Source organism: Haliotis rufescens, unplaced genomic scaffold, assembly GCF_023055435.1.
Source record: "Haliotis rufescens isolate VD_foot unplaced genomic scaffold, xgHalRufe1.0.p SCAF_11, whole genome shotgun sequence".
NCBI classification, from domain to species: Eukaryota; Metazoa; Mollusca; class Gastropoda; order Lepetellida; family Haliotidae; genus Haliotis; species Haliotis rufescens.
In genome coordinates, this window is record NW_025963791.1 from 28,565,193 (window position 1) to 28,578,029 (window position 12,837).

Below are 12,837 nucleotides of genomic sequence, written 5' to 3' on the forward strand. Positions count from 1 at the left end.
GACACAGTATACTGACTCCGAGCTGACCAGTCCTTTTTGCCCCTAAATGCCGAGCGCCAGACAGGGTAACAACAAGTACCTTCTCTTAACGTCTTTTGGTATCACGTGGCCGGGGATCGAAACCCGGACCTTCCGTTCTACGGGCGAACGCTCTCCCGCTAGACCACGGAGGCGGTCTTCACAAATTAAACAGCTAGTGGCAATTTCGCTACTTAAAAAACCCAAGAAGTGTCAATATCTCAGTGCCCCAGTGATCACACTCTAACGGGTTTTTGTCTGAAACACACATCCTTTGTCAGCATGGACATGATGCAAGGCATCTGCTTCATCCCCCCCGTGGAGTCCGTCGTCCTGGACTTGAAGTGCACAGCCATCTTGTGACTCGTCCTGGTGAGCGTGCGGACAAGAGGGACGTGTTCCTGGTGCATTGACTCGAACACCTCCTCCAGATACTGGATGAAATAACTCCCATACTTGCCCCTCCAAGCAGAGTACCCTATGAAAAAAAGTATGCTACAAGTTATTTTTTTATTATTTCTTTTACGAATGCACTGAACCAAAATGAATGTGAAAGATTTTAAAAGTTATTTTTAGTAAAGCCGAATCTGATAATCATGCGTACGCAATCTCATTAAAATGAGATCTTTTACTCCGTTAGGATACCTCTGTGTGAAGACGCCACCTTCGTAAGAGCTTTCTAATCGGCCAATCAGCGTCGGGGCTTCTAAAGTATCGGTACGAATGAGCGAAGCATTCTGATTGGTCTGTCTCACAGTCCCTGAACCATACTATTTTCCCTTCAACCCATTCCTTACTGTAATGCTATAGCCCTATGTGTAGTCTGTCATAAAGACCCTGAAACAAATATATCCAATAAAGCCCTTGCTAGTCTATAATATGTGGCAAGTCTAGATTACTGCAGTATCTGAAAATGAAGAAAGTCTCTTGGATCCTTTTGACTGTATTTTAGAACTATAATTTAACCATTTATCTGTTCATTTCAGACACCAGATGTTAGTCTACGCTACATGATGCAAGTCCAGATTTTCTACAGGTTCAACATCCCATCCCACAGGGGCTACTTTTCAATGTAAATGGAGTTGTTCGTTTCTATCAAAAGTATACCTTTTCAGAGACTAAGCGTACCATGCAAGAAGACTCGTTCCCCTGTCGATGAATGTAATGTGCGAAAATACGACAAACCAATCAGAATGCGCGTATGATTTTAAGTTCTTCGTCAAAGAATCCCTCAGAATCTTTTTGATTTTACATATGTCTTGAATCTAAAAATATACCCAAGACACAGTTAAATGTGTTCAATCATACTGTATAATTCCGCACGTCCCGATGTGCTTTAAATTGCATCTGAAATATATATAATATATGGGGAAATACATGTGTACCATTACGCAACGAGTTGACAATTGTTTTAGGTATGCCCGTTTGCGCTAAGACGTAACTCGGTCGCAAAAATGACCATGAGAGGGGCACGAGTCGCTATTCGGCTTGTTTCGGAATAACACGAGTTGGTCACGAATGTAAGCGTACATTTACATTCAGACCTGCATATCGGACTACTGTATCTCGAAAACGAAGGTAATCGGTTTTTACCGAATGTTAATGATAAATATCGCGTCGTTATATTACTGTGGTTATTTTGTTCACCCTGTCGAATCTGGGCGCCATGGCAGTTTGTACCATGGAAGGAATATGTGTGTTGTGGACTGGTTTTCTACTGTTAAAATCCTTAGGAGAAATGTTACAACTATTCAAGTCTTGGTTGAAATGCTTAGAGAATGTTAGTTATTCATTGTGCACATGGGAATATCTGGACTGACATCTAGTCTATGTAATGAACACGTCTTACAGATAAAAACAATTGTTAAATTATTGTTATAAAAATATAACAAAATGGAGGCAAGAGACTCTCTTCATTTTCAGTAATCTAGACTTGCCACATATTATAGACTTGCATGGGCTGTATTTGTTTTAGGGTCTGTATGACAAACTAGGGAATATCCTACACGCGCAAATCGTTGTTTTGTTATCGTTTACCTCGTCTTTTTATGTTAAAAAACCTCTCCCCGACAAGGCGACGACAACGAGTGACAACATGAGTGACACACATGTTTGAGGATGGTGTAATGGTAGACGATTTTAGTGAGTTAGTGATATTACTCGTGAACTTTGCAGACTTTTATCTGTTTAGCTGAAAAGGATTGCAAAAACATTCAAAAATTGAAAACGTTCTTTCGTTTACAGGAACTTAGCCTTTCATATAATATGTTCTGAGATATTTTTGTAACAGTAATAATCAAAACATTCGTAACATTAGGAGAAAGTGTTCGCTTTTCAATAACAGTTGGTCGATCGCAGAGGAGCAGATATCATTTCACACATTGACTGAAGTGTTTAAAATCTCTCCCCCTGCAAATTATTTTGACGACCATAAGCACTTGGACAATTGTATTTGTATATATATTCATAATCATGATCAACAATCGACTATGGACACATTGGGAACACACTAGGTTATAATTCTCATATTCACCTGGCGGAGTTGCGTAAACAACCAAGAAGTCCTTATAGAGCGGGGTAGGGGAGACAACTATGTCTTCACTCTGATCGCTGAAACTTCTCATTCGACTCTCGTAGGGTTGCGAGGCGTCGTCTTCACCTCTCACCGTGACCCTCCGATGTATGTGTTTCCCGGGGATGACGGGCGTCTGGACAATGACCTCCTGGCCCTTGTCCAGGTAATCGCCTCGACACGCCTGTAAATCAATACACCGAACTACAGTCATAACAGAGCTCCAGATAAGCGTTTGGTGTTGTGTGTATTTTACCCATGCATTTTAAAATCATTGGGTATCAGTAATTCTATCTGCGTATTCAAATTTCTGTTACCCACTAGTTTTTACTCATGTGGGTATTTAAGTTAAATACTTAAAAACACTATTCATCTAGTCCCTGCAAACTGGTGTCGTGTGGGTTTGAGAGCTTTATAGGACTCAAAAATACCACGATACTTCCACACGAAAGTGTGATGGCAAATGATCATGATGTGACTGTCATCGTGGAGTTTGGCAAGGTTGACGGAATGCCCGTTTATAATTTCAAAATGAGTTGCTGATTTGCTTATCGAATACGAAGGGTTACTTCACAATATTTTGATGATACGTACAAATTTTATTTTTGTAGCGTATCTGTAATGTTCGTTGCGTATTTGATACGCTTGGATTATATTTTACTGTGTATTTCTGCATTTCTGATGCGTATTTCACGCAGATACGCAGCTTATCTGGAGCTCTGCAGTCATAGGAAAAGAATGACCAATTGATATGTATCTGTATATGTAACTGTGGTGTTATTAGTAGTTAGTTTAAGCATATTTTATTCAGATTGAAATGGATTGGGAACAAGTTATCCAACTTAGGACTCCCTTTCCATGGTATTTACAACAACCTGTACAGTAAATCACATAGAAGGAAAACAGAAAAGAAGATGAGTGTATAGATATAAAAGAAATGTTCAGAGGAGAGACTAGTATATTTACATTAATGTGTTACCCGAATCTCTTTGTATGATTAATAAACATTTGCACTGCCTTAAAGATAAGTTAATTTTCGATAATGGACAAACATCAAACTTAAATCTAATTTAACATTGTTGTTCACGGCGTTCTGTAAAATGTCCCGAATTATTATTAACATAGTTTTCTTTGGTGGACATACAATGGACACTCTAATAAATAATGAAATGAGTTTTCACAAGGGTTACCATATTGACATATTAAATCACATTTTATCTGTATTCGGTATATGTAATAATTTAACTGGCTTTTCATGTATCTTAATCGGGTATGATAAATATTCAACTTTCTAACACCATAGGAAAAATATTGAGGTGCAATACATAACCTTACAGTTGATGGAATAAAAGAACACGTTGAGTGTTTTAATCTTGTATATTGAATCACAGTATTGTCTGAATTTCTTAAATTATATGATATATTTGAACCTACAGTGGTTGGTACAATGTCTTTAAGATAAGTTGGAGCAATATAACTTTGCATTTTGTAGAACAAACATAGCTTACGTTTCCTCCTTCGTTCTATTAACGTTTCCCATCCTGTTTCATAATACAGATGTGTGTGCGAAGTATACTTTGGGAGCCCAGTAACTACTCTGGCAGCTTCTAGCTGGAGATTTCCTAACTGAGTTGATAATTCTATATTACACCCATCCCACACTTCACACGCATATTCGAATGGGGTCTTATGAAAATTGTATATACTTTATTTCATGTATTTCTGTTTAATATGAATTTAATTTTCTCATTGAATTTAATATCATTTTTTATGTTGATTTATTATGTTATCTACGTGACAGGACCATTTTTCGTTTGATGCGAATGCTATACCCAAATGTTTATGACTTTGAACATTCTTAACTTTCTTATTAGTAACTGTGGTTATGTTATTAATGATCAAACTATGCTATTTTCTTCAGAAGCACTTAACGCAAAATTGTTAGAGTGCTGGTTATTAATTAGAACCCTAAATATTTCTTTAAATTATAATTCAAACATTCAACTTCAACTACCTAGCAATGCGGGTTTAGTTAAATGTGTCTGGGGTTTTCATTTGAGGTGTATTTGTTTATCCCAAAAGCAAATGCTTTTCTTTCTTTCTTTGTAGTTTAACGCTCCACTCAGCAATATTGCAGTTTTATGACGGCGGTCTGTAAATAATCGAGTCTGAACCAGACAATCCAGTGACTGGCATCATGATCATCGATATACGAAACCCGTATACGATGACATGCATCAACCAAAGTAGCGGCAAGTATGGGTTGCTGAAGACCTATTCCAACCCTGATCTTCACGGGTCCAAAATCCAATTCATTTTGAAGGAATAGAAACTACGTACAGTGAGGAGGTGAGGTGAGGTGAAATGGGTTTTGTGTTGCGTTCAACACTATTTAACAGAAATCACAGGGAAATAGATGAGAGGGCAGGCATGGATATGTTATGTCCAAACGTAATTATATTTTAACTACATACACAACATACACAACTGGTCCAATTAAATTTGATCAGAAATAATTCGGAGGGGTGTACAGCATGGAATAGCTGAGACTGGGCTTTAACGAATCTGAACGTAGTTAAGTAGGTGGAACGATCCTATGCAAAAGTATACGAGATGCAGATAAAGTATAAGGGAGATAACTTATAATCAACGCGGTCGATCCTCACCGTAAATATCTTACGATGTTTGTTTGTTTGTTGTTTAACGCCGCTAACGCAGCTATATGGCGGCGGTCTGTAAATAATCGAGTCTGTACCAGACAATCCAGTGATTGACATGATGAGCATCGATCCACGCAATTTGGATCGATGAAATGAATCAACCAAGTCAGCGAGCCTGACCACCCGATCCCGTTAGTCGCCTTTTACGACAAGCATAGTCGCCTTTTACGGCAAGCATGGGTTGCTGAAGGCCTATTCTACCCCGGATCTTCACGGGTACTAACGATGTGGAGAATCTGGTTGATGCATGACACATGACCGGGGATGAATAAAATCAGAATTTATTACGTCTACACCACTGACTATAATTACAAAGTAACGGTAACCTCTGCATTATATTCCAGTGTGAATTTGTTAAAAAAATTTAATAAATGTAGGTTTATTTACAGGCGTTTTACATCGGTTCGGTTATTATCTGATGATTATTTTCAGTGATATTATTTTCACCGATCAACCTTTTATTTGGTCGCGGAACCATGACAGAGAGGCACACTTACTTGAATAATGAAGATTTTAGGCTTGTCTTTGAGCTGAGGGCATTTTTTTTCGCGGAGCAGATTCACCAAGTCGCGTGTGTACACAATGCTGCCGTCCACGCCGTGCAGGATGTCGTGGGGGATGCCGTGTCTGTCATCCTCCTCCCCGCCGTGAGACAGGATGATACAAAGGAAGCAGTCGGCGTTGGTGTGGTCGTAGTACCGGTTAGAAGCGGCTGAAATTGTGAAGTGGGTTATTAAAATGCATGCATCACTCCCCCACGCTGTGAACTCCGACTATCATCACCATATTGCTTGTTGGTAGAGACGACTGTTTGTGTGTTTGTTGTTTAACGCCGCACTCAGCAATATTCCAGCTACATGACGTCAGTCTGTCAATAATCGAATCTGGACCAGACAATCCAGTGATTGACATCATGAGCATCGAGCCATGCCATGACATGCATCAACCAAGTCAGAGAGCCTGACCAACCGAACCCGTTGGTCGCCTCGTGCGACAAGCATAGTCGCCTTTTACGGAAAGCATGGGTTGCTGAAGACCTATTCTTCCCCGGATCTTCACGGGTCGTAAGAGACGACCGAATCACATCGGATGAAAGGCTCGGTGACGTATGGGGTTGGATGCGTGTCATTCCACCCCGACGTTTCTCATAATATCAACCTCTGGTTTGACTGGCCCAGACTCGATTTCTTACAGGTGGCCGTAATATAGCTGGAATAGTGCTGATCGTGGCATAAAAGATCCAAGAATACCCATACAGTCCGGATCCGCTCATCAGGAAACCGATATAATATTTTCCCAGGTAATCTATGCTGGACGTAAGAGGCGACCAAATGAACTTGTTGTCAGGTTCGATAATTTCATGTTAATGAACTCAGATGACGTGGATCGTTTCTCACAATAGCAATTAATGGTTTGTCTGTCCAGATTCGCTTATTATGGCTGGAAGATTGCTGGGTGAGGCGTTAAACAATACATCAAACAATGGAACTAGCATGTAAAGATGTTAAGAGGCAACACACACATCCATACAGGGGGGTGAGGTGAAGTGGAATTGGGTTTAACGTCGCGTCCAAGGTTATTGCACTTATATAGCGACGTATGGGTGGGTGTCTGCTTGTACTGGTCCAGACTGATGCATCTTCCCGAGGCAGGGGAGTTAACTGACTTTAAAAGTCCAGGTGGAAATTGGACTTTTAAACTCAGTTAACTCCCTTGAGGAAGAGAGAGAGAGAGAGAGAGAGTGTGTGTGTGTGTGTGTGTGTGTGTGTGTGTGTGTGTGTGTGTGTGTGTGTGTGTGTTGCGTCAGGTTTCTCACCTTCTTCAATTTTTGTGACCATATCCCCAGCTGTGAGATCCTTCCATATCTGCACATCAAATTCCAGCAGATTTGCAAAAATCTTTAACAGTCTGCTTGTGTCGTGTTCCGCCCCCGACCTTGGCTTGTTTCCAGTTTCCGTCATGTAGTTGATGTTGTTGATGATGATGGCGCGACCGCGGCGGGTGTGGAAGAAGTTGTATTCGTTGTCAGTCTCCAGCAGTCGGAGTTGTTCTGGCGTCAGCGGGGGGCAATCAACCTCGTCAACATCCCTGACAGCAACACAGATAACTGTGGTTTTATATTGGCACTCCGCTTATCTCGAACTACGGAGAGCTCGATATATGGTCAGTACTACGGATACTATGAAGTCAGTTTGAATAAATTCCTTTCTCCCAGTCATGATGCTCACATGAGTGTTCGGGGGATAACGGAAACTTTACATACAGCCACATGCTGTTCCTATATTACTTCTCACAATAAGTTAAAGAACGCCCGAGTCTTTCATATTACTAGATTTAATCTGTAATAGTCATTACATAGTGAGTGAGTGAGTTGGGTTTAACGCCGCTTTTAACAGTATTCCAGTTATATAGCGGCGTGTCAGCTTAATGTAGGAGGAAAGCCCGAAGTGATGCAGGTCTCAGACGTTTACCACTTCGGTGAAACCCACGAGAACGGGTATGGTGCTGACAAACCTAGAAACATAATCAGGGCGAACCGGGATTCGAACCCACAATCATAGGTTTCTGGCGTGCCAAAGGGACGCATCTCTGCACATGGAATCGCTGCGCCTTAGAAGACTGGGCCACCCGTGCCCCCTCATTACATACTATCCACAGTAATATCAAATATGTATATAGATCTATATACGTCTTTGGTAGTATGAAATAATTGGGTGTTCTTAGTATATAGCATTGCAGAGACAGGGTCGACAGGAAATTAAAAAACTAAGTTGCATTAGACTCGATAAAGAAATTCAACCATGCTGACTTTGCGTGGTGTCAAAGCACAACTACATACCACCCATTTCACGGCTAGTTAACCGTGTAGTACTTAGTGTATTAGTGCATATACACAGTGGTGTGGTCAGCTGACAACAATTGCCGCTTTCTTTCAACTCCCTCACTTTTACAGAAGGAATGGTAAACTGGCAAATGAATGGTCATTATTTTGTTGATACAAAAGTGTACGTCCCCCGGCATATTATTTCACGACATGTTATCATTGTTTGCAAATATGGATCATTATAATGGGAAAATATTCATGGAAGTGAGACACGCTTTCCATTGTGACTGTCGAATTCGAGTGTTTTAAATGCACACGTATTTTCTGCACTTCGGGTATGAGTTTGGGTGCAACGACATGTGCCACCATGTTTTGTAAAAGGTTCAGTTGAACATTTTAAGCTTAATTTAATTAAGGCAGGGTATGAAACTCCCCAAAATTTCAGCCAGACCACAGGACTGGCTAGCTGAAATACTTGCCAGCCCTGACCAAAACCTGCCTGCCCACTATAATCATATGTTTCTCAGGATAAGCTAACGGGGTTTCTTTTTGGTTACATTTTATCATTCATCTTTACATGTGAATTAATGCTTATCATCGGGAAATATTTAGAATATTTTCACCTATGAAATATAACCCGACCGTCGGGCAGGGGGATTTGAAAATCTGGCAGCCCGAGTTGAAATCAACCCGTCTCGGATGGTCGGGCAGGCAGGTATTTCAAACACTGATTAAGGTAAAAGTAGTATATCTCCACACCTCCACTTCCTTTGGATTGTCATTGTTAACACCACAGCTGATTATCAAACAGAAAGTCATTGCGTCTCTTTTGTCTGACAGAGGAAGTTGTTTCATGCACCTTTTATAGCCTCTTTTATCTCCATGTGTGGGAGTTGTGTGTGATAATGTCTGTTTGACCCGTTTGAGTCGTTAACGTCAGTAAGGCAGACAATGGAAGGCATGAACTCGTTGTAGTTATGTACTGTGAATATGCGTTCTGATCTGTTTTTTCTCTCTTTAAAACTTAAACATATCATATTCGTTAAAAGTTGCAATACACATAATTCAAATAATAATTATTACAAGAAAATTAAAATAGAACATTTCGTAATACTTTAACAATAGATATCGGGTGTAATTACTCGAAGGAATAACTCACACGTTAGGGGGGACTTCTTTAAAACTCATGATGTCCTGTTTTCAGTTTGTCGCTTCCATGCCTGAGTAAAGGATTTCTGAAATTGATATTAGGTATTGATATACATTGATATGTAACTATCACTGCCAAATGTATGTTTCAGAGATGTTTATACTTAGAAACAAAATAAGAAATATAAAGGTCTACATTAAACTACGTTTATAACGAACACGCTTATAAAGAGCTGACGGGTATAACGATCATATTGTTTGGTCCCGACCATATATATATATGCTGTCCATATGCTTACAACGAACTACGGTTATAACGAATTAAAATGAGTGGCCCCTTCGAGTTCGTTATAACCGTAGTTTACTCTTTTTACATTAGTTGGAGGTCGATGTACGTTTAGGGTCAATCTTGGCGGGTATTATCCACAATGCCCAATACCCGTTATTACCGTTACAGCATAACTGATAAAATGAGTTAAAAATAGATCTGACACTTCCTTCTCGAACATATTGTTTTGATCCGTATCGATGAGTCAACGAGCTCTATATATGAGCGTTAAGCTGCAGGTGCATTGACACTTATTTGTAAGCAGTGCGATCAGCGACCACATTAACAAAGAAACACTCGCAGTCACGGATCAGCGTGATTCCTGTCGTTTGAAAGTTATGTTATCTGGTCTTAATCTCAATGAGAAAACAAAAAAGGACCCCTTAGCAATTTCATTAAAATCAGATCTTAGTTCTCGCTACCGCTAAACAAAACGGTAGTGAGAACTAAGATCCGATTTCAACGTGATTGGACACCTTAGTGATTTACAAAATGTTTTAAAGAAGGGCTCCAGGTTTGAATGAAGTTGGCAGTAATTAAATGACCACCTTTCAACCCCACCCCGTTGACATATGATCGTAGTATATACAATACCACAAGCGTTTCACAACAGCGGCTACGATCTTTGTGGGACCCTTCTCAAATGACTCGTTGATTAGACTAGGATAGGACAAATTGGCAGTCTAAGCAAGTTTGATAGGTCGTTTAAACAGGTCTGTCTTTGTCTGCTTATTCAGATGTCATGGCGTATATGAACTTAAGAATTATTGACAACCTAATAAAGTAGATAAATTGTGTCAGTTTCTCATCAGAACTAATTCCTACATCTAGTCATGTACTGACAATTGGCACCAGAAAGCTGAGTATGGAGACCGCCTTTAATTAAGATAGGAGCGGTGGGGTAGCTTACTGGATAAAGCGTTCGCTCGTCGCGCCGAAGGCCCGGGTTCGATTCCCCACATGGGTACAATGTGTGAAGCCCATTTCTGGTGTCCCCTGTCGTGATATTGCTGGAATATTGCTTAATATAGCGTAAATCTATACTCACTCGCCCATTTAATTAAGATACCGTGTAACGCCAAAAGCAATCTTAAGTCAGACAGTCTACGAATAAGCAAGTTGTGTTCTAGTTTCTTTTCCTCCTGTTTACCTGTGTTCTCAAATGTCAGCGTGTATCTACTTGAGACACCACGTACACCCGACGCTGTCATGCGAAACGAGGACAACCTACCCGGTGTACACTCGAAAGCTGTCCATGAATGAACAAGACATTGAACTACGACTGTTAAGTTCGTATGCTATCGTACACGGATTTCTGAGAGAGCTAATTTACAAACTATAAACTTCATAACATAATCGTTATGAAATATGTCATGTCGAAAGTAATATAGCCTGTGGTCACGAGGTAAAACAGAAGGATATAAACATTGAACTTACCTGTAGAGATGATCGTCAGAATCTGCTCAAACTGGAGTGAATAGGGAATGTTGTGTATCCGAGTATATAACGCTTAATGTTATTTGGTCAGTGATAAGAGTGAAACGACACTATATATAGATTGGCGATGTACGGTATTTTTCGGAAAACCCAAAGTTTACATTAAACATGTAATATAGAACACAAATCGTTTGTTGTATTGTTTCCTCCAGCACATGAAAGGACCGTTGACTTTAATATTCGCGACGACGTCAGTTATCTCCCTTCGAGAACGAACGGGTGAATACTACCACTGAACTGGGCACCTTTGAAGATAAACACTGACAACTATATACTGAATATTTATAATGATACGTTGTGTAATAATCTGAGGAAAAGTGTAAAGTACTTTTACTGAAATGCTTAACTTCAATGAACATATTTTTGCTTTCCGAAACTATCACCGTGAAACTACGTCAGTATGGAAAATAAATAGGGCTTTCAACTTCTTGGTGAGAGTCAAATATACGGATATCCATGTACATGTACCGCGATCTTCCCCCAGAATATAAATTATGTAGGAATCGTCACATTAACATAGCACATACAAATATTGATCACTTCTGAACTGAAAAACTGTGGCTTTGTTTATTATAATCTTAAGTATAACATTATTGAAGTAGTGAGTGAGTGAGTTGGGTTTAACGCCGCTTTTAACAGTATTCCAGTTATATCGCGGCATGTCAGCTTAATGAGGGAGGAAAGCCCGAAGTGATGCAGGTCTCAGACGTTTACAACTTCGGTGAAACCCACGAGCACGGGTATGGTGCTGACAAACCTAGAAACATAATCGGGGCGAACCGGGATTCGAACCCACAATCATAGGTTTCTGGCGTGCCCAAGGGACGCAACTCTGCACATGGAATCGCTGCGCCTTAGACGACTGTGCCACCCGTGCCCCCAATAAGTGAAGTAAGTTCCCACATTTAGACCCAATCGGTAATGGATATCTTCAACATACAGTAGACCCCTCTACCTCTATGAGGGAGTCTACCCTTTAGGTTGTGCTATCGTGTGGTTCGAAAGATACATAATTTCAGCACTAGTGATAATGTGTATGTTTTCTAATGCTCCCAAAACAACATCTTGATTTTCATCCTCCGCTCTCTGGGGAGTATACAACCGAAACTGACTCTAAGGCGCAAGAAGGTCAACAGTACCCATATACTGTGGAGTGAGTGAGGCATATTTCGAACAATACCATTGCCTAAAGAAACACCACATGTGTTACATCGGCTTCGGTGTGGGGCAGGACCGAAATCCTGGAAACCCTCATGAGTCGCCTTTGAAAATCAGCTTGGGACAAAGACTTGCTCATGTTCAAAAACTAGAAAATCTCTGACTGAAAAACCGGTAAATTCAACCTTTTTGACACATTTTCTCCCTATCTTTTTTAATTTAGTGTTGTCATGGGTCGCAAAATGCAACTGTTGAACCGACAAAAAGCCTAGGTCTTATTCCTAACATCGGATAACTATCATAATACAGTAAACTACGGTTATAACGAACTCGCTTATAATGAACTGACGGATATTACGAACTTACTTTTTTGGTCCAGACTATTTGCTGTAGTTATGCTGTATATATGCTTATAACGAACTAAAATGAGTAGTCCCTTTGAGTTCGTTATAACCGTACTTTACTGTAGTTTCTAAAACCTTTGCTTAATTAATAAATTAAGGAGATACTGTGGTCCTTGTCCTTATGGCGTTCCCTGTGCGTAATCAGAATTCGGATTAACTACAAGAAT

At 40.1% G+C, this 12,837-nt stretch overlaps 1 protein-coding gene across 2 annotated transcripts; it reads right to left on the reverse strand.

The window, feature by feature from the left end:
* Window positions 1–60: 60 nt before the first annotated feature.
* Window positions 61–11,267, reverse strand: LOC124132705 (caspase-3-like). 2 transcript variants are annotated; one of them, XM_048392507.1, is made up of 6 exons: window positions 11,049–11,267; window positions 9,294–9,369; window positions 7,127–7,398; window positions 5,808–6,022; window positions 2,552–2,774; window positions 61–496 (listed from the first exon to the last, which is right to left on the reverse strand). In XM_048392507.1, exons 2-6 carry the CDS (start codon window positions 9,320–9,322, stop codon window positions 255–257), a joined length of 981 nt encoding a protein of 326 aa, XP_048248464.1. In that variant the 5' UTR covers window positions 9,323–9,369; window positions 11,049–11,267; the 3' UTR covers window positions 61–254. The 2 variants fall into 2 exon arrangements, with proteins under 2 accessions (XP_048248464.1, XP_048248465.1); XM_048392508.1 differs by having other exon boundaries at window positions 9,294–9,375.
* Window positions 11,268–12,837: the final 1,570 nt, after the last annotated feature.